The sequence below is a fragment of the Bubalus bubalis genome, chromosome 5 (genome assembly GCF_019923935.1).
Source record: "Bubalus bubalis isolate 160015118507 breed Murrah chromosome 5, NDDB_SH_1, whole genome shotgun sequence".
Lineage (NCBI taxonomy): Eukaryota > Metazoa > Chordata > Mammalia > Artiodactyla > Bovidae > Bubalus > Bubalus bubalis.
The window spans coordinates 61,566,027-61,593,391 of record NC_059161.1 but is presented as its reverse complement, the minus strand read 5'-3'; the positions used below and the strand labels follow the sequence as shown (position 1 = coordinate 61,593,391).

Here is a 27,365-nt window from a genome sequence, read left to right as displayed (position 1 = left end):
CCCCAAGAACGTTTTCTTTCCATCATTTCAACAATCATTGTTTTTTGAATATTCATACTCATAAATACCAAAAGAGTTTATCACTGACAAAGATGTTACATAACTACAAGCTTCTTTGTGAATGAAATGATTAATGAATGTGCACTGACCAGTTACGACATATGGAAAGAAGAGACATGATTGGTCACTGATCATGATGTGCAATGATTATTTGTTTAGTAATTTGTGGACTGAAGAGCCAGCAGCAAAATTATACAAAATCTATATTTTATATAATTATTTACAGTTATATACCATAATAACTAATATATGAAACATGTTTTTAGAGGGCTGATGCTTAACTAAACTATGGTAAATGAAATTCATGCATATAGGAACGGCACAGATGCAATTGCCTGTATAACTGAAGAAAACTTTTCTAAGTCACATAAAACTTGTTATGTACTGGATCAATTAAAGTTAGAATTTTTTTTAATTAATTATTTAGCTTATCTAATACAAATACAATTTATGGACCAATCCAAATTAAGAAACAATTCATAGGCACTGAACTAAAATTTTAGGCTAAATGTGTACTTAACAAAAGTAGTAATATTCATTTTATAAAATAAAGTAGAAAATAAATGACAATTTGAACATCAAGTAATAAGTCAAAATATTTAAATGAGATGATTTTTTCAAAACTTTTAAGTATATATTTTTTTCTTTTTCAAAATTGGGACTACACAGAAACTCACATGTGCACACACATATATATCCCATATTCAGTTCAGTTGCTCAGTCATGTCCAGCCCCTTGTGACCCCATGAACCGCAGCACACTAGGCCTCCCTGTCCCTCACCAACTGCTGTAGTCTACCCAAACCCATGTCCACTGAGTTGGTGATACCATCCAACCATATCATCCTCTGTCATCCCCTTCTCCTCCTGCCCTCAATCTTTCTCAGCATCAGGGTCTTTTCAAATGAGTCAGCTCTTTGCATCAGGTGGCCAAAATTTTGGAGTTTCAGCTTCAACATCAGTCCTTCCAATGAACACCCAGGATTGATCTCCTTTAGGATGGACTGGTTGGATCTCCTTGCAGTCCAAGGGACTCTCAAGAGTCTTCTCCAACACCACACTTCAAAAGCATCAATTCTTCAGTGCTCAGCTTTCTTCATAGTCCAACTCTCACAACCATACATGAACTGGAAAAACCACAGCCTTGACTAGATGGACCTTTGTTGGCAAAGTAATGTCTCTGCTGTTTAATATGCTGTCTAGGTTGGTCATAACTTTCCTTCCAAGGAGTAAGTGTCTTTTAATTTCTTGGCTGCAATCACCATCTGCAGTGATTTTAGAGCCCCGAAAAAATCAAGTCAGCCACCGTTTCCACTGTTTCCCCATCTATTTGCCATGAAGTGATGGGACTAGATGCCATGATCTTAGTTTTCTGAATGCTGAACTTTAAGCCAACTTTTTCACTCTCCTCTTTTACTTTCATCAAGAGGCTCTTTAGTTCTTCTTCACTTTCTGCCATAAGGGTGGTGTCATCTGCGTATCTGAGGTTATTGATATTTCTCCTGGCAATCTTGATTCCAGCTTGTGCTTCATCCAGCCCAGCATTTCTCATGATGTACCCTGCATATAAGTTAAATAAGCAGGGTGACAATATAGTCCTGTGATGTACTCCTTTTCCTATTTGGAACCAGTCTGCTGTTCCATGTCCAGTTCTAACTGTTACTTCCTGACCTACATACAGGTTTCTCAAGATGCAGGTCAGGTGGTCTGGTATTCCCATCTCCTTCAGACTTTTCCACATGTGATCCACACAGTCAAAAGGTTTTGGTATAATCAATAAAGCAGAAATAGCACATATTACACATTCAAAATCTAGAAGTTACAAGATAGAGGAGGAGGAATAAGGAGGATGAGCAGGGTAAAAATCCAACAGAAGTTTTGATCTTGAGTTCAAATGACACCAGCAGTATGTTAGACAGTGTGTACTTAATACATTGTCTGCAACCATTGGTAGGGGATTTTGTGATCACAAATGTACTGGTCTATGATCTGATTTAGATGATGTAGCCCAAAGAGTAGACCAATGAGCAGTTTACGGCCAAAGTGCATTTCTGTCTTATTATCTGTAGCTACAACTACTGAGGAGGTCTTATCTAAACTTCATTCCTAGTAGTCATGAGATACCACCAGCATACAACTATCACTTCAAGGAGTCCTCCATGTAGGGGAGATCTATCCTCATCATATAGGCAGAAGAATAGATGAAAACTCACTTTCAGACCTTCTGGTTTGGGAGAAGAGAAACATGCTTATCAATTTTTTCCCCCAGGTCAATCATCCACACAATTAATCTCATTTCCAATATTTCAAAATCTCTATCTCATTCCAAAACTTTGGCCAAAGGCAAAATTTTGCTGCAATACCTGAAGTCTAATTTTTTTCACTTTTTTTCAAAGTATTCTTGTTGATGACTTTGCTCTCCCAATGATGGTTTTAATATTATTCAAGTTATGCTTTTTGCATAACTTGGTGGAAGTGATGATATGCAACCTGTGGTCCTGTCATACTGATTACAGATGCAGTTTGTCTTCAACAAAGCAACTGCCAGCTGTTGGAGTTTGGGATGCTGTCTTCATGAATTAGTGGAGCAAATTCAGTAAAACCATTCTTTTGATATTCTTATGAACACAACATTTCTGCTTTCAGACTATGATCTAAAGACTCATTGGAGACTTTATCCTTATTGTCACTTTAAAAGCCATTATCAAAAAGTCCTATAGTAAATAATTCTGGACTCAATACTATGTCCATGTTCCAAAGATACAGTCCTGGGTCCTTTGACATTTAAAAACAAAGAGGAATTTGCCACTAACCTAATGGAATGGTTTGGGTCCAACCAAGTAGTTGTTAGCGACAATAGCTAGCCTTTTTGTGAACAATAAAAAAGCCTACATAAATATTGGTAACATTGCATCCCTTTCTAGAGAAATCAAGCATAGTAATCATCTTTTCAACTCTCAATTTAAAAAAAATACCACTTGGGTACAAAAATTTGTAGAAAGGGTGAGTACAGACACCAGTCCTAGGAGAGGAAGTTGTCCACACCTATCAGGACAGAATGTGTACATTCCACTGGACCCTATAATTCTACTGAAAATTCAGAAAAGTTCATTTTTTAAACTATTTTAAATATATATATTTTATAATGTGGCCCTTATAATAAAGAATAGGATATGAATGTCCAAAAGTAAAGAAATGGTAAAAAAAAAAAAATCATATATCTTCTAAGAAACATACTGCAAACATTTATAGATACAAATGTAGATGAGATTACATAATACAATTTGAATTTAAAAACAAGTGAAAGTAATATGTAGAGTCCAATCCTATTTTTTAGATAAAGACAGATTCATATATGTATATGAATATAGAGATACAATTTTAAGAAGATAGAAACAGATGACACAGACTTGTAAATAACAATAATAAAATAATCTGAAATGATATAAACTAAGCTATTTGCCAAGGTTGTCTATGGATGGTAGGATTACAGATGACTTTTACTTTTTTATAATGAAATTTATTTCCGTGGTGTACATTTATTGCTAATGTATTAAAAATTGTGGGCAAATAAAATGCAACTGCATGGATGGTTGGGCTTCCCAAGTGGCTCAGCAGTAAGAATCCGCCTGCCAAGCAGGACAAGTGAGTTTGAAACTTGGGTCAGAAGATCCCCTGGAGAAGGAAATAGCAACCCACTCCAGTATTCTTGCCTAGGAAACCCCAGGAAGAGGAGCCTTGTGGGCTACAGTCCAAGGAGTCTGGAAGAGTCGGACACAACTTAGCAACTAAGCAGCAGCAGCAGCATCTACTTACAAGGAAATTACACGTTATTTACATCACTTCCATGTCACATTCACTGAGAAAAGCTAAGAAAATTAAAAAGTACTAGTTTTAAATTACACAGAGATCAGTAAGATAGTGCGGGGAAAATGATTCTCTTTTTTGAGCATAACGTAATGAGTTACCAGCAAACAATATAATTTTTAAAAGGTAAAAAAATTTTCAAAAGAATGAGATTAACATATTGAAACAAAGATTTTGAGAGGTAACATCCTAAAAGTCTGTTTTAAAATTTAATTGAAAAAATACACAACTAAATGGCACCTTGGAACACATTTTGGCCTCTGATCTTAAGGATGAAGCTATACTTTATGATTTTATGTGGTTCACAAATTTCATATAATGGTTAATTTTTTCATCTTATAATTCTGTTTCTCACAACTCCTGTTTGAAAATACAAAGACAGTCAAGAAAAAATGGAAGAAATACTAATTAAGTGCATTATGAATAAAGTTTTGAATTTTCACAATTACTTCTATCTTTGCTATCAATGACTTTTGAAGTTTCATTTAAAATCTAAAAATAGGTGTATATCATATTTTACGCAGGTTCTGAACCAAGTGGTTTTCTATTTAATGTCCCAATCTGCAGCTGATCATTTGTCACTTTCAATTATGTTTCAGTTTGTTCTGTAACAACTGGATTCCCCCTGATATGTCCCTGGATGTACAAATTATAAGATTAGACAATGGCTTATCAGGATGAGGACCTAACTGATTCATTTAACTGCTTTCATTTTGATAGCTTCTTAAAGGCTACTAGTCAATTCCACTAAGTTGCAGTCAAGTTCATTGACATATTCAGGTAGACAAATCACAGAATCATCATTGGATATAGAAAACAGTGATGAAATATTTTACTACATTATGTATTAATATTACACAATGACATTTCTCTCTTCTTGATCATTAAACTAGAATAGTGTTCTTTTGTTGCTATTATAGACTAGCAAAGACAATCTTCCAAAAATCTTCCACAGGTCCAAAAGTACTTTTATCAACTCTACTGTTGTCAGTCTCAAGTTTGATGTCTTATTTCCAGTATTTCAAATCTGATCCTAATTTACAGAAAAAATACAAGATACATATAGTCACATTTTCAAAAATCTAACTATACAAACTATATACTTCTTCAGCCAATTATCCAGCAATATCAAATGACCACTATGCATCTTTGAAGGAAGGAAGAAGAAAATGTCTTCTTAATCAAAGATACATAAAGGGCATGGGAAGGTGGGAGAGGGGATGAGATCTTCTCAAAAGTTACTCATGAAAGAGTTCAACAGATCCAAAAGTCCAACAGATTCAATGCCCTTTGAAAGCTAAAGTTCATTATGATGACCACATAAAGTTCATTATGATGACCACAAGTTACCAAAATCAACTTGTCTTCAGTGACAGAACAAAGTAAGTGATTTGTTTTATTTTAGAATGGCTTCAAAAAGCAGATTAAAACTTCTTTTAATGTTCATTTTAAAAGATCACATCTGGAAAAATTTACAAGAAGCAGTTAATTCTCCAATTATGGTAAATAAATGAAACAAATCTTTCTTAAAAAAAAAAGTACTCTAGTACATACTATACAGGCTAAAGTATTAGAAGGGCAAAGAACAACTATGGGTACAGCCTTATTTTGATAAGCACTTGCAGAGAAAATAGAATCTTGTCTATACTTTTAAAATCACTGCAATTATCATAGAATATTACAATAGTGCATATACTTCTCTGTTGTCCTTGCTAGATTCTGAGCTTCCTTAAGCAGGAATCAGATTTTATTATCTAGTGAGTCTCATCATAACGCCTGAAATTTTGTTCAATAAATGTATCTTAGGTGAGAGAATGACTAAACAAATTAACGTATGAATGAGTGAATAAATCTGTGAACAGCTGATACAAAGAGAGCTCATCTCTATCAGGGAATTCCTTTCATTCACTCCTTGCTCTAGCAAAAAAAAAAAAAAGTGAGACAAAATTAGTTCCCTTTCTACCCTCAACAGTAAAATGTCCACAGATGTTGTTATCTAGGCAATGCTCTCTGTATACTAAGAACAGTTAAACCTTATGGTGTCAGGCCCAAGTGCTTCAAATGTATAAGCTGACTGAATCTCTCCAACTAGCCCAGAAGCAGTAGTTGCAATTGCCTCTCTTTTGTTACAGCTGAGAAAACTGAGGAATAGGCAAGAAATTTAATAATTTTCTAAAATCATCCACTAGAATGTCAACTAATATAAACTAGAATGTAAAAGTTTCTAAGGGCAGAAAAGCTTATTTTTTATTCATGACTATATTTTCAGTGTCTAGAAGAAGCCCTAACACATAGGAGGTATTCAATTTAGATAAGTAGAAGATAGATAGATACGTACATACATACATAGCTAGATAGACAGCCCTTACTCCTGATCATTATGCTAAACTGTTCCAAGATATATGAAATGATCTCTGAGGGAGGGAGGTGTTGAATAGTTTACTAAGACTGGAATGTCCATACCTACCTCCTTCTGCTCAGTCAAAGGGGATGGCAGAGCCCTGGATGAAAGTGAAAGAAGAGACTGAAACAGCTGGCTTAAAATTCAACATTCAAAAAACGAGGATCATGGCATCTAGTCCCATCACTTCATGGCAAATAGATGGGAAAACAATGGAAACAGTGACAGGCTTTATTTTGGGGGGCTCCAAAATCATTGCAGATGGTGACTGCAGTCGTGAAATTAAAAGATGGTTGCTCCTTGGAAGAAAAGCTATGACTAACCTAGACAGCATATTTTATTAAAATGCAGAGACATTATTTTGCTGCCAAAGGTCCATCTAGTCAAAGCTATGGTTTTTCCACTAGGCATGTATGGATGTGAGAGTTGGACTATGAAGAAAGCTGAGCACTGAAGAATTCACGCTTTTGAACTGTGGTGTTGGAGAAGACTCTTAAGAGTTCTTTGGCCTGCAAGGAGATCCAACCAGTCCATCCGAAAATAAATCAGTCCTGAATATTCACTGGAAGAACTGATGCTGAAGCTGAAACTCCAATACTTTGGCCACCTGATGTGAAGTACTGACTCATTTGAAAAGACCCTGATGCTGGGAAAAATTGAAGGCAGAAGGAGAAGGGGATGACAGAGAATGAGAGGGTTGAATGGCATCACTGACTCAATGGACATGAGTTTGAACAAGCTCTGGGAGTTGGTGATGGACAGGGAAGCCTGGTGTGCTTCAGTCCATGGGGTTGCAAAGAGTCAGACACGACTGAGTGACTGAACTGAACTGAACTGAGCTGAGCCCTGGAAATCCAAAGTAGCCATTACCCCATTCTCAATCAGAAAATTTATAGGTATGCAGGCAGCCCCTGTCTCTACAGGAAGGAAAGGAAGGAATCTGTTCCAAAGTGAGAGATATAAACTGTTCACTTTTCCATGGGGTTGCGAAGAGCTGGACATGACTGAGAGACTAACACACTCACATAGTACTACTCACTGAGCTAAAATAATTCATTTGTTAAAACTATTCCCAAACAGCCTAAACGAATTAAAGATCTTTGTAAAGTCTACGAATTGCTCCTTTCTCATCACTAAAAGCCAAACCAGTGTGTTGGAAATTTTTAGAGTCTAAATCTCTGATAATAATAATTGTCCTCGGGCTCTATTCACAGCTTCCTCTTTCTTTCAGATATAGCAAGAATTGTAATTCAAATGATGCAATTTCAGTATAATTTCTTTTGTCTACTAGATAGAAAAATCATCATTATAAACAATGAACACAAAAACTTCAGTGTAATCATGTAACTCCTTTTATTTTCCCCAACAGAAGTTTTGCTGGGTATCTCTAATGCTCTAATCACAAAGATATTGTTACACAAACTTGTTAGTTATTTATCATGATATATTGGGTTAGGGGTTGTAGAAGCATAGATAATACTTCCAATTGCAGAAAGAATCCAGACAGAAACTGGCTGAATGCTTTGCACACAGTAAGTGATCAATACACGCTTAATAAATGCATGAATGTTTGGGTGAATGACCTAACAGCTTGTTTATATTTATAACATGCTGCAGGATGGTACCTTAGTATATGCAGTATTTAATTAAATATTAACATAAAAGGTTTAAACATAAATGTAATATTTTACCTGCAGAATTTTACCTATGAATTACTATGTAATCTTAACTAGCAAATTTAAAACAATTACCACACATCACCATTGAGAAGACAGAAATGTTCATGTATTTATCCTTTAATGATATATTCCTTTCTCAGTAATTATCTTTCCCCTAGTTAGAAATTCTCATATAATTAAAAAAGAGTCCACAGAAAAATTGTACTTACCTGCTTTCTAGGTGCTGAAATCAATAGCATAAATTGAATAACTATTAATACTATTGGACAGTACTGATCAGACATTGGTGGTAAAACAATGATAGTGAATATTTATATACATAGCCTTTCTATCAATTCAACTATTAATATGTGGTGGCTACTTTTAGAAACGTTCTTAATCCATGCAATGCCTTTTCTGTGCCTTGTCTGTACCACTTTAGGCAAAGGAGAATGGAGGATTAGAAAACCATCCAATAAAACAAATTTTAGTAACGTGTGAAACAAAATCTACACTTGCAAAAATGATATAGGCAGAATTATTCAGACAATTGATTCAGCCCTGCACATTGTCTCTGAACTGACAGTCTCTGTGCTTTTAAGTACAGGGCTCCTGACCCTGTGATTTGTGAATATATACCATCTAACTGTCCATAGAATTCTCCAGGCAAGAATACTGGAGTGGGATTCCCTGGTGGCTCAGACTGTAAATAATCTCTCTGCAATGCAGGAGATCCAGGTTTGATTCCTGGGTTGGGATGATCCCCTGGAGAAGGGAATGGCAACCCACTCCAGTATTCTTGCCTGGGAAATCACATGGACAAAGAGCCTGGCCGGCTACAGTCCATGGGGTCGCAGAGTTGGATACGACTGAGAGACTAACACTTTCACTTTCTTTCACCATCCAGCTGTATCTGAAAAAGAAGCACTTGGGTGATGGACCCTGGAGTCTTATTCATTACTTTTGAATACTGATGGGATTTGATATTTGATTTTTCCCTTAAGCTATCTGCTTTTTCCCCCTCTTCCTTTTTTTATTGTTTGACTTTTTCAGAGCACTAAATAGAAAAGACTCACAAGAAATCTAAGTTCCCCTCAGAATCCAGAAGGAATATTTAAAGGTTTGTTCAAGTTTGTGGGCAGTGGCCAAGCCAAAGTAATTCCACTGCTTAATAAAATAACTTAAACCTATAGATATGTCAGAAAATTGACCTGGAGTAGAGAACACATTTGTATAGTATAAACTGTATATTTTGTAAAGAAACAATGAAAAAGAAATGAATTCTATTAAAATGTTCTTTACATGCAACTGTTTCAAATAATATAATACAAATATGGATTCTCTAGATTAAGAAGCATAATCCATTATTTCTGTCCTTTAGTTTAATGAGTGGGCATAAAAATGTATTTGAGTTACTATTTGGATATATAGCCATTTTATATTACAAATTTTACCTAGTGCTAGACATGAGTATTAGATTAATAAATTAAAAATCCTTTTATTCATATAGCCCCATTTAATTTTTCCTTTTAAGATTTAAAATGTCAATGATATTTATATTATTTGTTAATTACAAATTGTCAGCCTCAATCATTTGTTGTATTAGAGTCATCTCCATTTATTATAGTAATTAGTGTCTGCCAGGGAATCTTCTTTGAATTTCATAAATGAAAGTCCTTTAATATTTTCAAATACTTGAATCTGTAATCAAGATGTTATGGTTATACTCTAGCCTAACACTCTTCATATAGAAGGCATTTCATAAATATTTCTTAAATGAAGAGAACAAATAATGAAACTTCACATTAGAATAGGAAACATATAGAGTAATTATTAATTTTATAATGGTTATTCCATGATGAAGAGTCACCTCCACTGTCTTTACTAATAGCATGAATACTTAACATAAGTAATATGTTCTTAATAGATTAATAAATCATTATATTTTAGGAAAATTTTGCTGAAATAAAGCCATGCAAAATTTATAAATAAAACAGCAAACTGTGCTCCTTATTCACCACCTGACAAAAACAAAATAAAATGCCATGTACATCCCACCTTACCAGTAATATCTGAATTTAGTAATGTTCATTCACAAGTATTTCTTGATTCTTTATTACTTTTATTTATTTATTTATTTTGTATGTGTAATAAAGTTTTATTAAAGTATAAAGGAGATAGAGAAAGCTTCTGACATAGGCATCAGAAGGGGGCAGAAAGAGTACCCGCTTGCTAGTGTTAACAATGAGGTTATATAACATAGTGTTATTTTCTATGGTTATAAATACTATATAAATGGTATACTGCATTTTACTAAAAGAAGCTTTTTGCACTTCATTGTTTGAGAAATCTAATAATGTTGATGCAATAGCTACATTCATTCATATTCACTGCTGTATTTCATTTAAATACTGCAAATTATTTTTCAGTAGTGGCAAGCTTCCCATCAGTGGCTTATACATCCTCAGTACCTAACTTACATCCTTGTCAGTATCTGAAACTCAGATTTTTTTATCTTTACCAACCTCATGGGTATAAAACATTGTCTCATGGTTTTGGTTATTTCGCTGCTAACTAGTAAAAGTTCAGATCTTTTCACATGTATTTGACCAGTTAAGTTGACATTTCTGGCCTTTTCTGTGAATTGTTGTTGTTGCACTTGCTAAGTTGTGTTCGACTCTCTGCAAGACTGTAGCCCACCAGGCTCCTCTATTCATGGGATTTACCAGGCAAGAATACTGGAGTGGGTTGCCATTTTCTTCTCCAGAGGATCTTCCCGACCCAGGGATCAAACCCACATCTCCTGCATTGGCAGGCAGATTCTTTACTACTGAGCCACCAGGGAAGCTCCTTCTGTGACTTATCTTATCTTGGTATATTTTTCAAGTAGTTTGTATGATTTAAAAATTTCCTTTGTTATATTCATTGTGTTGTCCAATATCATCAGCTAGTCTGTAGTTTTTCTTAAAAAGGTAGCTTTTGATGATTAGAAGTTTCTAATTTTTATATAGCCACATTTACCAATTTCCTCTTTTATTAGTTTGTGCTTCAAGTGTCCAGAAGTCATAAAGACATCCTATATTTCCCAAGGGAAAAATGTTTATCTTCATAAATAGATGATATTGGGAAAGGCAAGACCCTGCCACTTACTATATTCCCCAAATTTATTTCCACTATTTTACTTCTCTAATAATCTGTATATTAGAATAAGTTTGTCAAGTCACAAAAAAAAACGGCTCCAATACTATTAGAATTAGATTGAATTTATAACTGGGGAGAACTGACATGCTTTTGATATGGAATATTTTTCTACATGAGCATGTTGTAGTTCTCTATTAATTTAAATTCTATAAATTTTTTTTCAATACTGTTTCCACCATATATATAACTTGGTAGATTTTCCTTTGGATATTTCTATAATTAGTATCTCTGTTTAAATTAAGTTTCCCATTTGCTTTTTGTTATATAAAAGGCAATTGATTTCCATGAGTCTACCCTGTTTCTAGGATTCTTTTCTGTTCAGTCACCCAGTCATGTCTGACCCTTTGCAACCCCATGGACTGCAGCACGCCAGGCCTCCCTGCCCCTCATCATCTCCCGAAGTTTGCCCGAGTTCATGTCCTCCAGCCATCTCATCCTCTCACGCCTTCTTCTCTCTCTGCCACCAATCTTCCCCAGCATCAGGGACTTTTCCAATGAGTCGGCTATTTGCATCAGACTGAACTCATTAATATTTAATAATTTGTAGATTTTCTTGCATTTTATGACCAAATCATCTTGTCTTCAGACATTGGCAGTTCAATTATTTCTTTTTATTTAATAAATAAATAAATATTTTATTGATTTATACTTAATTTACATTATTGTATGAATTTCAGGTATACAGCAAAGTGATTCACCTACATAGGTGTATATACGTACATAGTAGTAATAGTGTACCATTAGTCAGTCATGTCCGACTTTTGGCAACCCCATGGACTATAGCCACCATGCTCCTCTGTCTATGGAATTCTCCAGGCAAGAATACTGGAGTGGGTTATACACACATACATTTTTTTTCAGATTACTTTTCATTATAGGTTATTATAAGATATTGATTATAGCTCCCTATGCTATACAGTAGATCCTTTTTGGTTATCTACTTTATGTATAGTAGTCTGTAACCCTAATTCCTCATTTACTCCCCCACCCCCACTATCCACTTTGGTAACCATAATTTTATTGTCTGTGTCTGTAAGTCTATTTCTGTTTTGTAAGTAAGTTCACTTGTTTCACATTTTTAGATTTCACATATGTGATATCACATAATATTTTTCTTTCTCTGACTTACTTAAGATGATAATATCTAGGTCCATCCATATTATCCAAATGGCATTATTTCATTCCTTCTTATGGCTGAGCAATATTCCATTGTATATACATAGCACATCTTACTTATCCATTCATTTGTCAATGGACATTTGGGTTGCTTCCATGTCTTGGCTATAGTAAAGTGTGCTGCTATGAATACTGAGACGTCTGTATCTTTTTGAATTGTTTTCTCTGTATATATGCCCAGAAGTGGGATTTGCAGGATTATATGATAACTTTAGTATTTTTAAAGAACCTCCAGACTCTTCACCATAGTGGCTGTATCAATTTACATCCCCACCAACAGTGGTACCTTTTTCTCCATACCCTCTCCCGCGTTTGTTATTTGCAGACTTTTTCGATGATGGTCATTTTAACTGGTGTGAGATGATACCTCATATGCAGTTTTGATTTGTATTTCTCTAGTAATTAGTCATGCTGAACATCTTTTCATCTGTCTGTTGGAATTTTCTCTTTCCAATTCTTTAAGTGATTACTCTTTTTCTTATCATACTAAGCTGGCTAGATCCTTCAAAAATATGTTGAATAACAATCTTTTTTTAATTTATTTTTTAGATGAAGAATAATTGCTTTACAGAATTTTGTTGTTTTCTGTCAAACCTCAAAATGAATCCTGACCTAAAGTGAACCACCATTATGGGTACTGTTGTTTAAAGAAATTTGTAGGTTTTTTTTTTTTTTTATCAGATTAAGGGAGTCTGCTTCAACTATGCTGAAAATATTAATCTAGATGGATACTAAATGTTATCAACTGTTTTCTCCAAATACATTGAAATGAGCATGTTTTTCCTCCCTTCATTGGTTAATGTAGTAAATTATATTAATTAATTTTTAATACCAAGTTTCACTTGCATTTGTGGGAGAAACTTGATTTGGCTACCATAAGTTATTGTTTTTATAAATAGCCATATTTGGTCTGTTATTATTTTAAGAAACTTAGGCTTATGTTTACTAGTGAGAATGATAAAGTTTTATTTGTACTGTCCTTTTTTGACTTTGTTTCCTGGCCTCCTCACTTCTATTGACAGAACTCAAAATAAAGATATGTGCCCTCAGATAAAAACTTAGCATGCTATATATTTAACTTTATATTGCTGTTGACTCTTCTATTCCCACCACCAATTTAAGAGAATGTAAAGAAACTCTTCAAGAATAAGAATTGTGGTTTGCTCAGAGATATAAACCTATTTCTCAGTAAATGAGTACCCAATACAATTTTATTGGATTAATGAAAGATTCATAATTTTAGTTGGCGATGTTTTCTTATTCTATTTTTCTTGATGAATTTATATAATAATGAAATAATTAAATGCATTCATTCACTGAGAACCATGTACTTAATGCCTACAATGTGTTCTGATTAAAAATTCTATATAATATGTTGAAACCATCTTTATTGATTAATACAGGATCAATGTTTATAAATTTTCTATGTGATCTTGACACATAGAATGTGTATTTTTCACAGCTGGATACAGGAACCTATTAGTTCAGGTTTCAAATTAGTTCAGTACTTAGTTACTAAGGTTTTCCTATTTGTGTTTGGACTGGTGTTTGACCAATTAAAGTCATCTATACTGATAGCAGATTTGTCAATTTCACCTTCCAGTTCTGTCAAAATTTGCTCTATACTTTTGAATCTATAAGATGTATATAAATTTAGAATTGTATTTTTATCCATTATATGTTATGAATGTTTTATCTCTAATAAATTTTTAAAGACTATTTTATCCAATATGAATATAGTTTAAGTGAGTTTTCTTACATTTTCAAACTTTGTGTGTGCTTGTGTTTTAGGTATATATCTCACAACCCTAGTGTCAGTATCATGTTAAACTGTATTCAAGCCTGTGCTGTGCTTAGTTGCTCAGTCCTGTCCAACTCTTTGAGACCCCATAGACTGTAGTCCGCCAGCCTCTCTGTCCATAGAGATTCTCCATAGATGGAAGAATACTGAAGTAGATTGCCATGCCCTCCTCCAGGGGATCTTCCCAACTCAGGGGTCGAACCCAAGTCTCCCACATTGCAGGCAGATTCTTTACCACCTGAGCCACCAAAGAAGCCCAAGAATACTGGAGTGGGTAGGTAGCTTATCCCTTCTCCAGGGGATCTTCCAGACCCAGGAATCAAACAAGGGGCTCCTGCATTGCAGGCAGATTCTTTACCAGCTGAGATATCAGGGAAGACCATATATACTCCAATATATACTATGAGCTTGCCTGGTGGCTCAGTTGGTAAACAATCTGCCTGCAATGCAGGAGACCTAGGTTCAATCCCTGGGCCAGGGCAGATCCCCTAAAGAAGGAAATGGCAACCCACTCCAGTATCTAGACTGGAGAAATCCCATGGATAGAGTAGCCTACAGGCTACAGTTCATGGGGTAAAATATCCTCACAAATTTGAAACAAGTGACCTAAGAGCACACATTGCATGATTTAAGTTGGTTAAGGTATAATTCTGTGGCCCAGAATGTGGTTAATCTAGTGAATGTTTTATGTGGGCTTGAGAAGAACATGTATGCTGTAATTGTTGGATAAAGTAATCTACAGGTGTTCAATTAAATCCAGTTGATTGAAAGTATTGTTGAATTCAACTATTTCCTTCCTGATTTCCTGTCTCCTGGATCTGTCCATTTCTGACAGAGGGGTTTTGAAGTCTCTAACAAAGATAATGACTTCATCTATTTCTTTTACCAGTTCTATCAGTTTTTGCCTTACATATTTTGATGCTGTTATTAGGCACATATACATTAAGGATTGTTATGTCTCCTCACAGTTAACCCTTTTACCATTATGTAATACCCCATTTTATCACTGATAATTTTCCTTTCTCTTAACTGTGCTCTAAAGTTAACACTTCAGTGTTTAGAGTTTTTTGATTAGTGTTAACATACAAATCTTTACTCTTTTAATCTATATGTGTCTTTATATTTAACATGGATTTCTTAAAGACAACACATAGTTTTGCCATGTTTTTGATCTTCTCTGCCAAACCCTTTTAACTGATATTTAGGCCATTGATATTTAAAGTAATTACTGACATATTGGGAGTAATATCTATTGTATCTGTTCCTGTTTTCTATTACTGTCACTCTGTGATTCTGTTTTTATCTTCCACTCTTTCTGCTTTTGTTGTCTTGATTGTGCATTTTATGTGATTCCATTTTGTCTTTTCTCAGCATATCAATTATTTTTTACTTTTTTAAAAAAACCGATGTCCTTAGAGTTTGTAATATACATTTACAACTAATGTACAATAGTTACAACTATTCTAAGTCCCCTTTCATATAACACTATACCACATCATGGGTAGGATAAATATCTTAAAATAGCACTCCTAGGTCCTCTCTTCAATTCCTTGTTGCTATTTCATTTGCTAATACATGAGCATATTATGCTATTATTATTTTGATCAAATTATTATCTTTAGATCAATTAAAATTTTAAAAATGTTTTTATTTTACTGTCACTTTTTTCTTCTCTAAGTCATCTCATTTATTTATATAGATCCAAGCTTCTGATTTATATAGCTTTCCTTCTCTCTAATGAACTTTCAACATTTCTTGTAAACAAGTCTACTGATAACAAATTCCCTCAATTTTGTTTCATTTCTCCCTAACTTTTGAAGGATTAATTGTTCAGGTTACACAATTCTAGGTCGGTGTGTTGTGTCTCTCAACATTTGAAATATTTTTCTTGCTTACTGGTATCTGAGATGTCAGAAGTAATTCTTATCTTTGTTCCCCTGTAGGTTAGATGGGTTTTTTCCTTTGTAGTTTCTTTTCAGGCTTTTCTTCTTTATCTTTGATTTCCTGTAGTTTGACTATGATATGGGGGCTTCCCTAGTGGCTCAGATGGTAAAGACTCTGCCTGCAATGTGAGAGACCTGACTAAGATATCTCAGGGTGTAAATTTTTTTAATTTATTTTGCTTGCTATTTTCAGGCTTCCTGGATTTGTGGGTTGCTATCTGACTTTAATGTAGGAAATTCCCAATCACTATTTCTTCAAATATTTCTTCTTTTCCACTTTTTTCTCTTTCTGGTATTTCCATTATGCATATATTATATCTTTTGTAATTATCTCAAAGTTCTTGGATATTCTTCCTTTTTTAACTCTTTTCTTCCTCTTTGCTTTTTAGTTTTGGAAGTTTCTATTCACACATCCTCAAGTTCAGAGATTCTTTCATCAGCCTTGCCCAACCTACTAATGAATCCATCAAAGATATTCTTCATTTCTATTGCAGTGTTTCTGATCTCTAACATTTGTTTTTTTAAGATCTTTCTGCTTATATTACCTATTTACTGTTGCATATAATTTTCCCATTAGAACCTGTAGCATATTAATCATAGTTGCTTTAAATTCACAATCTGGTAATTACAACATTTCTACTATATTTGAATCTGGATCTGATGTTTGCTCCGTCTCTTTAAACTGCATTTTTGCCTTTTAGTATGCTAATTTTTAAAAAAACATAATGATGGATTGGATTGAAGAAACTCCAGAAAAGAAGGCCTTTAGTGAATGTGGTGGTAAGATACGGGATCAGAGAAGTGTTCTATGGCCCTATAATTAGGTCTCAGTCTTTCAGTGTGTGTGTGACAGGCCTTCAGTCTGACCTGTTAGGTGCAGCAGGATGACTAGAGGGGGATGGAGTAAGATATACTCCTTCCCCTTAATTATATTTTTAATGTCTATTTTAATAGTATCTTGCTATTTATAAACTCTACCACATATAATATTATTACGGAGTTTACTTTTATTATTTAATATATTATTATTAAACAAGATTATTATTTAACCTAGCTTATATATATTGGCTAGTTTACTTGTTCACAGTTCATTTTTGCCTATCAGGCCTTTTTCCTGAAATAATTATATTTCTTTGAAAAATATATCCTTAAAAATTTTCTTAGTGAATCTACACCAGTGGTAAAGTTGATAAATCTTTGTCAGACATAAATTGTACATTTTATCCTTTGTGTTTAAATGATAGTTTAACTACAAATACAATTCTAGGTTTGTTGGTTACTTTGTCTTTTCACTTCAGAGGTACTATTCCACTGTCTTTTGGCTTCTATCATGGATTGACATATCCAAAGTTTCAATTTCTTATAAATTCATAATTTATAAGAAATCTTATAATTTCTCTTTTTCTCTGGCTACTTTTTAAAATTTACTCTTGGTCTTTGGCAATCATCAGAATCACTATATATTATCAGTGTATTTTTCATAGTCTATTTAGGATTCAGAAGGATCATGTCATTACTCAACTTTTGCCAATTCTTTACCCTTATCCCTTTAAATATCATATGTCTTCATTTTTATATGCTCATCATCTCTATTCTATAAAGCTGTCTTAATCTTTCCCCTTGCTCCTAACCTCTTTCCCATGTTTTAAACTTACATTTTCAAGGTGTTTATGTACATACCTATCTCAGGGAAACAAGAATAAGTGTTTTTCAAAGATTAATAATATCGTCCATATGTCAGATAGGCAATGAAATTGTTGACTTTGACTCATGAAGTGAACATCTAATGTAGATTCTATAATATAAACTGCCTGAATGCTAGTTACATGAAAATGAATTCATCAGTGTTACAAAACTATAATATAAAATGAAATACATTTAGAGTAAAAAATTTCTGTTAGCCAATAGAAAACATAAGTAGTAAAGCTCAATGTGTAATAAAAATATGACACCTTAGTCATGATGACTCATACTTCTGGACTTTAGTTCCATAAAGGAATATACTCTCTAAAATAACAGGAAATACTCATTTACATAAATATCAATGTAGAGTGTGACGATGGCACCATTCAAATTGTTGAATGGTAGAAAGGGTTATTATATAAAATGTTTTAAGCTGGCTCTGCTATTTATAATACTAACAAAATGCATACTGATAGTTTGATCTTAGTTAATTCATAAAATCCAAGATTAATGTTATAAAAGGGTCACAAATCAGAGCCAAAGAATAAAGGAGTATTCATGGTTACTAATAAATTGTTCCATGAATGCTTGGCCACCCTTGCAGATAATGATGTCACAAAATGATGAAAGAATAGTTAAGCAGCCAACAAAGTGCCAGTGCTTGGCAGAGGCACTGATCATTGCATCATTCTTGGACCACAGCCCTTGAAAGGTGAACACAGCTATTAAAAGAAAATGAAAAATTCTAAGGATGCAAGTTTCAACTGGTAACACTTTTCTTAAAACTAGATTCTATCAATACTTGAACTCTTAGAACAGGTAAATAAAGTTCCAGATAGGAGGAGAAAATAATTAATGGCTATATTGTAGCTATGCCACCATGTTATCTGATATATACTAGTTAGTTCCTTATACAAGTTTCCAATTCCTAGGTTGCATTCTGCACCTGTGAACTTAACATGTATTTTTGAAATTTATAACGGACTTCCTGAGCAGGTGGACCAGAAGTACTTTTTTATTATAAAGCTAATAATATGACTAGTTAGGAAATGATCTAAAAAGTAAAAAGGAGTTGGGGTGGGGTGGGATTTAGAAGTCTATGTACCAAAATAATATTTATTGAATAACTCTTTGATATGAAATTAATCTGCAATGACAAAATGGTGGTTTCTTCAAACAGGGTTGGTGGGGAGATATTGACTACAAAGGAGCACAAAAGAGAGCTTGCAGAGAGGAAAAGGTTCTATATTTTGATCAGGGTGGTTATTACAACAAGGCTATACATTTGCCAAAACTCAAACTCTACATTTTTAAATGGGTATATTCTATTGTATGCAAATCATACTTCAAGAAAGTCACTCTGTAAAGAAACACAAGATATTCCTATTTGTCAAATTTGGTAAAGAGAACAAGAAATATTTGTATCGCTTCTTTTTTTTCTGACCATTGATCTCCTACTCTTTATTAGGAACATATTCCGCAAAGGCCTTTGGTATGGATAGCAGGAAAGCATAAAAACTTTGCTTTTGTGAAGATTAAAGGAAAAGTAATGGGTAAAAATACCTGCCACTGGGGCAGCAGTCATTCACCCCTCCCACTCTGGACTCAGGCTGACATTAGGATTGAAGGAAAGACTGTAATCAATGCTGCTTTACCTCCAAAGGTTGACGCTGATGTCCTGACTTCAGGAATTGCTTGCTAGAGTTAGCACTCTCCCCACAAACACACACACATACACAACAAAAAGAAAAGAAAAAAAACAAACAAACAACTGTCTTTTGAATGCATAAGTTTTTTCCCCCATAGAATGAATCCTTACACTACTCTTTGAACTCATCTTAAAAATGATAAATACTTACAGTATATGAATTTATAATTATATCAAAAAACTATTTAAAATTAAAAACACATGTATAAGTGACAGTTATTAGTCAAATAACATTAAGCATTTTAAAACAGTATCAACAATCATATGATCCATTAGAAGCCTGATGCCATGTAATCCTGAAATCTACTTTAAAACATTCAACTCTGCTCAAAAGTCATTGAATAGTATCTAGTCTGTTGGGATTTGTTTGCCATAGATTAATCCTAAAATGGACCAGTAAATTAATTACTCACTGCTTCAGTCATTTGGAGGGAAGAAATGTGACAAATGCTCCAAATTTTTCTCTATTAATGAAACATGCCATTATTATTTATGGTAACCATAATACATCATGCTCAAAGCATAATACATTGTGTTTAAAGCCTTAAAATTGCCAATACCATACCAAAACATGTCAGAGTTCCTAGTCCAACAGCACTGAGGAGAGTCAGTGAGCCTCCTCGAGATATATTTTAAGTTTCACAAAAAGCAGTGGAATGTTTAAGAAAAAGTAAGTATGACTTCAAGTTCATCTTAGAATCAATGGTATCTTTGGTTACAGATATTGAGTTGTTTTGGGTTATTTGTTAGTTTTTTTTTAACTTAATGAATGGACAAAATAAATAGGAGCAATGAAACAGACTGCTGATCTTACTATACCCAGAATAATCTACTAGTATAGGTCTCAAATATTAGAGTAAGTTTTATTTTTTAGGGTTTACAAGCTTAAAAGTGTCTGAAGACCAGATGGTTAACATGAATGAGGTCACAAGATATACGGCTAAGGATAGTGGTAAATACAGTGGCAAGTGAAGAGTGATAATGCTCTAGAGAGGGTAACTGCTACCGTGAGTTAACCAGCTGTTACCATGGGGAACGGGGGCAGTGTTGGACTACTCTCTAATTAAGAGAACTCGGAGATGTAATAAAAAGATGGAAGGAAGGAAGGTGAAAACTCTTCTTGGAAATTAAAAAACTGAACACTGTTCCCACATGAGGACCACCAGTTTGCAACATCAACTTTACAAGCAGAAAATATTTTACAGAAAATTCTCTAGAATGACTATGTATATGAACACACTTCTGATTTCACCATTCCATTCCCCCAATTTCATTCATTTTCACTTCAGCTAAAAACACTTTCTCATAGGACTGACAGTTGCCAAGAACTGGCATATTTTCAAGGCTTACGTTTTCATCTGTTTGCCAAATGGCTGTAATATAAGTCACAGAAGTCCTGTTTATTGAGTAATATTATTAATGGCTAGCATAATACTGTGAAATTGAAGACACTCCTTTTGGATTATGTCCAGATCTTTAAAGAGAACATTGTTTCCAATAGGATATGGATGGCTTATATTAAAACTTGTTATTTAAAAAGTGGAACAATGTGAAAAACACTTGAATATTTTCAAATTATTGTAGGGAAATTTTTTCAGATATAAGTCCCACATGTATTAAAATATCTAGAATGATAACAAAAGAAAAGGTCATGCTATGAATACCTCATAAAATCATTTTTCATTTTCAACACACTATTGAAAATATCATAGGACTGAGAAATCATTCAGCTTAACAGTTTATTGACTTTTTCCCTTCAGTTGCATTTGGGAAGGAAGTGAATGATATTTGTTGCTTTTTTATTTATGGTACAATTCATGAATTATCAAAATACTACAAGAAGGAAGATAACATAAAAGTTAACTTTTAAACTTTTGTTTTCAAAAGGCACTTAATGTCTAAATAAGAAGCATTAAAACATATTCTCAACATAAATTATAGTTAATTATTTCACTAGTTCATAATTCAACAGTCACCACCTGAGACCAAGTCTGAAAATCCCAACTTGACTTCTGAAACCAATCATGAGCCTTGACTTATTTAATGGCTCTATTTTTAAGAGGAAGCATGAAATCACCCAAGAGTCATAAGATATCAATCACTGAACTGTGAGCATTTAGAGAGAGAAAAGGGAAAAATATGGGATGGGGCATGAATAGGAAGGGAGATGGGGATGAGAAAAGGGGAGAGGAACTAACTAGCCAAAATAAAGCAAGAGAGGCTCAAAAAACAATGAATCAAATGAAAGTATTAGGCAGTCCTCAGTCTATGGGGTCACACAGAGTCGGACACAAGTGACGCGACTTAGCAGCAGCAGCAGCAGCAGCATTCATTTACTAGACCTATTCAGATCCAACTGTCCTACTCAGTTCATTCCAGAGCATTTTTTAATTGAGTTATTAGTGGACTTGGGGAGGAGTGAGGTTATAAAACAAATCACTGACTGCAAAAACAGAAGTGTCTATTTTAAATGATCAAAAGGAGACAACACTAAGAAAAACAGTATAGTAAAGTCACTCAGTCGTGTCCAACTCTTTGTGACTCCATGGACTGTAGCCTACCAGGCTCCTCTGTCCATGGGATTTTCCCGACAATAGTCCTGGAGTGGACTGCCATTTCCTTCTCCAGGGGATATTCCCAACCCAGGGATTGAACCCCAGTCTGCGGCATTGTAGACAGAGGCTTTACCATCTGAGCCACCAGGGAAGTCAAGAAAAACAGTACAAATGTCATTTTAATATCAAGAGCAAATCAAATTGCCAAAAATTTAAATACACAATTACAGCTGAATAAAGAGTGAATCAATGAAGTTAATTCAAATAATTTCCTTCATTTTGATATTTGGCAAAACTAATACAGTTATGTAAAGTTTAAAAATAAAATAAAATTTAAAATTAAAAAAAAAGAAAATAAAAGCAAAAAAAAAAAATAATTTCCTTCTGCGACAATACGGTAAGCCATATAAACATTAAAATCAATGTTTAGAGACTTTTTCATGATATACTAATACAATCACACTCAAAGACTCCAGTGTTAGATATCTGAAAAATACAGAAGATTCTTTTTTCAAATCGATTAACTAGTGGCAAAGACCAAATGTATAAATTAAAAAATCAGCAATATGAATCCATGACCTGGAGTATAGGTTCAAACAGACATCTGAATTAGAATGTGGAAGTTTTGGTTTGGGCACATAGAAATAAAGGTGGCTGTAATCAAATCAAAGACCCTAAGTTGAAACCGAAGATTAGCAAGACATTCTAAATGTGCCAGAGGAATGCGAATGCTGCATCTCAGAAAATATTCTTGCCATTGAATTATACACACTAATGCTGTAGTTGAAAAACAAATTAGATTAAGAATTTCAGAAGACAAAGATGGAGTTTGTCAAATCCTTTACAGATGGTTTTTAAAACGAGATATTCCATGAAATTCTAAAACAAACTACACAGACTAGTGAAGTGTCTAACAGCACACAAATCAGGGGGAGATCTAGAAGGCAGGAAAGCATGCAAGTCATATAAGAGTCAGGAGACAGTGCTGCCGTTTTAAAAGCTAAAATACACTAATGTATAATCTCATATTTATATAACAAAAGATACAAATGTAACCATTCCATACTCTTGTCAATGAAGAACAGCTTTTTAGAATGACGACTACATAAAGTAATCCATTGTATTTACAACTTAAATTTAATATGTGTGAATGTGTCAGTTGCTCAGTCATGTCTGACTCTTCGTGACCCCATGAACTGTGGCCCACCAGGCTCTTCTGTCCATGGGATTTCCTAGGCAAGAATACTGGAGTGGGTAGCCCTTCCCTTCTACAGGGGATCTTCTCCACCCAGGGCTTGAACCTCGGTCTCCTGCACTGCAGGCAGATTCTTTACTGCCTGAACCACCAGGGAATCCCCTTAATTTAATATACACATGGCCACATAATCCTCCAAAAATTTTGTACCCGTTGGGAGCTCCACCATGTTATATTAAAAATTCATCTTCTCTCAAATCTAAATGTCATCAATTTTGAAATTTGTTGCTAATCTGATAGGCTATAAACAAAATTTTATTATAATCTTCACTTTCCTAATTAAAAGTGAAGTTGGTAAACTTTGATGCATTTGTTGAAAATTGTCTTCTTTTTGAATTGCTTGTTAGTATATTAGCCCCTTAATATTATTACCTTCGACAGCAAGGATATCAAACCAGTCAATCCTAATGGAAATCAACCCTGAATATTCATTGGAAGGACTAATGCTGAAGTTGAAGCTTCAATACTTTGGCCACCTGTTTTAAAGAATCAGCTCATTGGAAAAGACCCGGATGCTGGGAAAGACTGAGAGCAGGAGAAGAGGACGACAGAGGATGAGATGTTTAGATGGCATCACTGACTCAATAGACTTGAGTTTGAGCAAACTCTGGGAGATAGTGAAGGACAGGGAAGCCTGGTGTGCTGCAGTCCATAGGGTTGCAAAGATTTGGACATGATTGAGTGACTGAACAACAAATGGTATTAATTATTTTCCTTAGTATTCTTTAAGTGTTCTTTGGGTATTAGAGACTGTGACATAATAAAATACATATTTTTGGTCTCTGGCACACAGCTTCTAAAACTCTTGTTATTTCCTAACTGGTAAGAGTGATAGGGGCATATTTTGTTATAAACTTGGTTTCTATTCCCAGTTCCTAAAATAGTTCCAGAACAAAAAGGTAAAAAATATCTTTTTATATTCATAACAAGTCCCTATCCACATGAGTTTATTTTAACAAGATGAGTTTTGGAAACACCTTAAGGATAAGGACTGGTGCCAGCAAAGACAACCAAGTGGTCAGAGGGATGGAACTTTCTGCCTCACCTCTAGATCTCCAGGCAAGTGAGAAGGGCTCAAGGTCAAGGTCAATGGCCAATGATTAAATCAATCATGTGTAATGAAGTATCCATAAAAATTCTACCTGAAAAGGCTCTGAGAGCCTGCAGACTGCTAAACACATAGAGGTGCTGAGAGGGTGGCATGCTCAGAGAGGGCATGGAAACTCTGTTCCCCTTCCTCTTGACCTTCTCTTTGCATCCCTTCCATCTGGGTGTGCTTGAGTTGCATCCTTTTATAATAAATGGTTATCTAATAAGTAAACTATTTACTTGAGTTTTGTGAGCATTTTTAGCAAATTATCAAGCCCAAGGAGTGCATTAGGGGAACTTCTAATTTGTAGCTAAGTCGGACAGAAGTTGTAGTTAACCTGGGAACTCACTACTTGCAGTTGGCATCTAAAGTGAGTGATGTCTTCTAGGACTAAGCTCTAAACCCATGAGGTCTGTGCTAATTCCAATTAGTGTCAGAACTGAATTAAATTGTAGAACACCCAGTTGGTATCCATGGAGAACTGAATTGCTTGGTGTAGGAAAAAAAACCATATATCTGGTGTCAGAAATGTAATCTGTAGTTGTAGGCAGAATAGTGGGCATTTCCTTTTTAGAGAGATCTCAAATCTTTATCTGTTAAATATTTTCAATCAGCCCCATCACTTATCACTATTGTGCTTAGTCGCTTAGTCGTGTCTGACTCTTTGCGACCCCATGGACTGTAGCCCACCAGACTCCTCTGTCCATGGGGATTCTCTAGGCAAGAATAGTAGAGAGGGCTGTCATGCCCTCCTTCAGGGGATCTTCCTAACCCAGGGATCAAACCCAGGTCTCCCGCATTGCAGGCAGATTCTTTACCATCTGAACTACCAGAGAAGCCCTCACTTATAAATACTTGTATGCCAGAATGTCAGTACTTTTTTATGACTCCTGATATGCTTCTTTCTTTTGAATTTCATATGTTTTGCTTATATAGACCCCACCTGAAATTTAGAAATATTGTTCTAACCTTTATATTCATAAATTTACAGTTGTTTTTACATTTAATTCTTTGAGCACCTAGATTTTTGTACATGTCATGAGGTAGGTAACTTTATTTTCTTACAAATTGGCAGCCAATTGCTTCAAACACCATTTATTGAAGATGCCATACTCTTTACTTTTATTTCTGCTGTAACCCTGTTTCTGCTGCTGTAACCCTCTTTCACATCATCTATTACTGATGTTTATGCTGAATATTTATTTCTCACAAATTTCTCTTAATTTTTTTTCATTTACTTCTTATTCCTAAAGATGAAGCTAAATTTCCACTTCAAGTATGAAACTTACCCTGATGATTAGAGAGAAACTAAAGCAATGTAACTTCTAAGCAATTTCACTATAGATTTCAAATTAACTACTAATTAAAATTCCTGATATCGGCAATAAATTAAACTTGATTGATGCAATCATATAAAGATCTCTTTATATACCTTTGCACAAAGGTACCCTTTAGGTGTAGCAATCTGATCCTTTTCTTGCTGCTGCTGCTGCTAAGTCAGTTGTGTCCAACTCTGTGCGACCCCATAGACGGCAGGCAGCCCACCAGGCTCCCCTGTCCCTGGGATTCTCCAGGCAAGAACACTGGAGTGGGTTGCCATTTCCTTCTCCAATGCATGAAAGTGCAAGGTAAAAGTGAAGTCGCTCAGTCATGTCTGACTCTTAGCGACCCCATGGACTGTAGCCTACTAGGCTCCTCCGTCCATGGGATTTTCCAAGCAAGAGTACTGGAGTTGGGGTATCATTGCCTTCTCCAGATCCTTTTCTTAGTTCCATCTATTTATATGCCTTAAAAGTTACTTTATAAAATATGATAATGCTGATGAAACAGAAAAAAAAGGAAAAAGAAAACCTCTGGGTTTAGTATTAGTTGTTATTTCTCCCACAGAGAGTATTTTTAAATAAAGTTTTCAACTTTACTCATAGCTTTCATTTTTCTCTATGAAAATGTTTTCTGAAATAATTAACAGTTTAAGTTCATATCAATTTACTTTTACTCATAAGGAGAAGTTAGACCAAGTCAAGTTTAAAGGATTTATATTCAACAGCCCACCCACTTTTTTGAGATTCCCATGCATAAACAGAGAACTCACATGAAGTCCTTCAGTGAAACTTTCCTGAGAGCAGAGGCATCGATAGGGCTGGCTTGTTGTGTCACAGCGCGTGGCATGGCCATGGCACTGACATCTGTGGACATGAGCATCAAACAACTCCTTAGAAACACCAACTCAACTGTGAGTATATTTAAAGATCCATGTATGTATCCACTATAGGAATTTAACAACAAGAGGCAAAGTTTATTATCCAATACAAAATTCAGTTCCTCTTCAATCATATGGATAATATTCGTTAACAGTTTTAAATTAACACTGCAGTATTGGAAGGATTTTCATCAATATCCAAACCACACTGTTTGTGAAGTTGATTTTCAAACTCATTCTGAGTTGTTTGGACCAATATTAACCATGTGGCAAACTGTCATGAAAAGACATTTACTGAAACTACTGAAAACAGAATTGAGACTACAAAGTTCAGAATAAACTGAAGAATAAAGTTAACACATTTCAATTTGTCTTTTTCCTCAAAATTAGATGGTGAAAACTTAATAGCTATTTTTTCATTGTACTATGACTTAACAAATAACATTTATATGTGATATTCCAGTCTGCTTTTGAATATGTGCTTTATTCACAGGATATATCACTCTTCCAGCACAAACCAATTCTAAGTAGAGTCTATATATGCAGCATTTCCATACTAGGGAGTATGCTATCTTGTAGTTTTCCAACTATTCATTTGTTTAACTTTGTTCTCTACTAGAGCCAGATATTTATAAATTCCTTAGAGTGTCCTATAATTTTCCTTTATTCCTTTATAGGAAAACAGATATTCCTCATAAAGCTGTGAACTTACAGAGATCAAGCTCAGTACTTACAAACTAGCTGGTACTACAGCTGTAACTTCAAATC

At 34.5% G+C, this 27,365-nt stretch overlaps 1 protein-coding gene across 1 annotated transcript in view; it reads right to left on the bottom strand.

The window, feature by feature from the left end:
- The window catches only part of USH2A (usherin), a 940,802-nt gene that overhangs the window by 776,266 nt on the left and 137,171 nt on the right, over positions 1–27,365 (bottom strand). Inside the window, exon 11 of the mRNA XM_044943197.2 lies at positions 26,490–26,583. Within this exon, the coding sequence (XP_044799132.2) occupies positions 26,490–26,583 (94 nt within the window). The remainder of the gene's footprint in view (positions 1–26,489; positions 26,584–27,365) is intronic.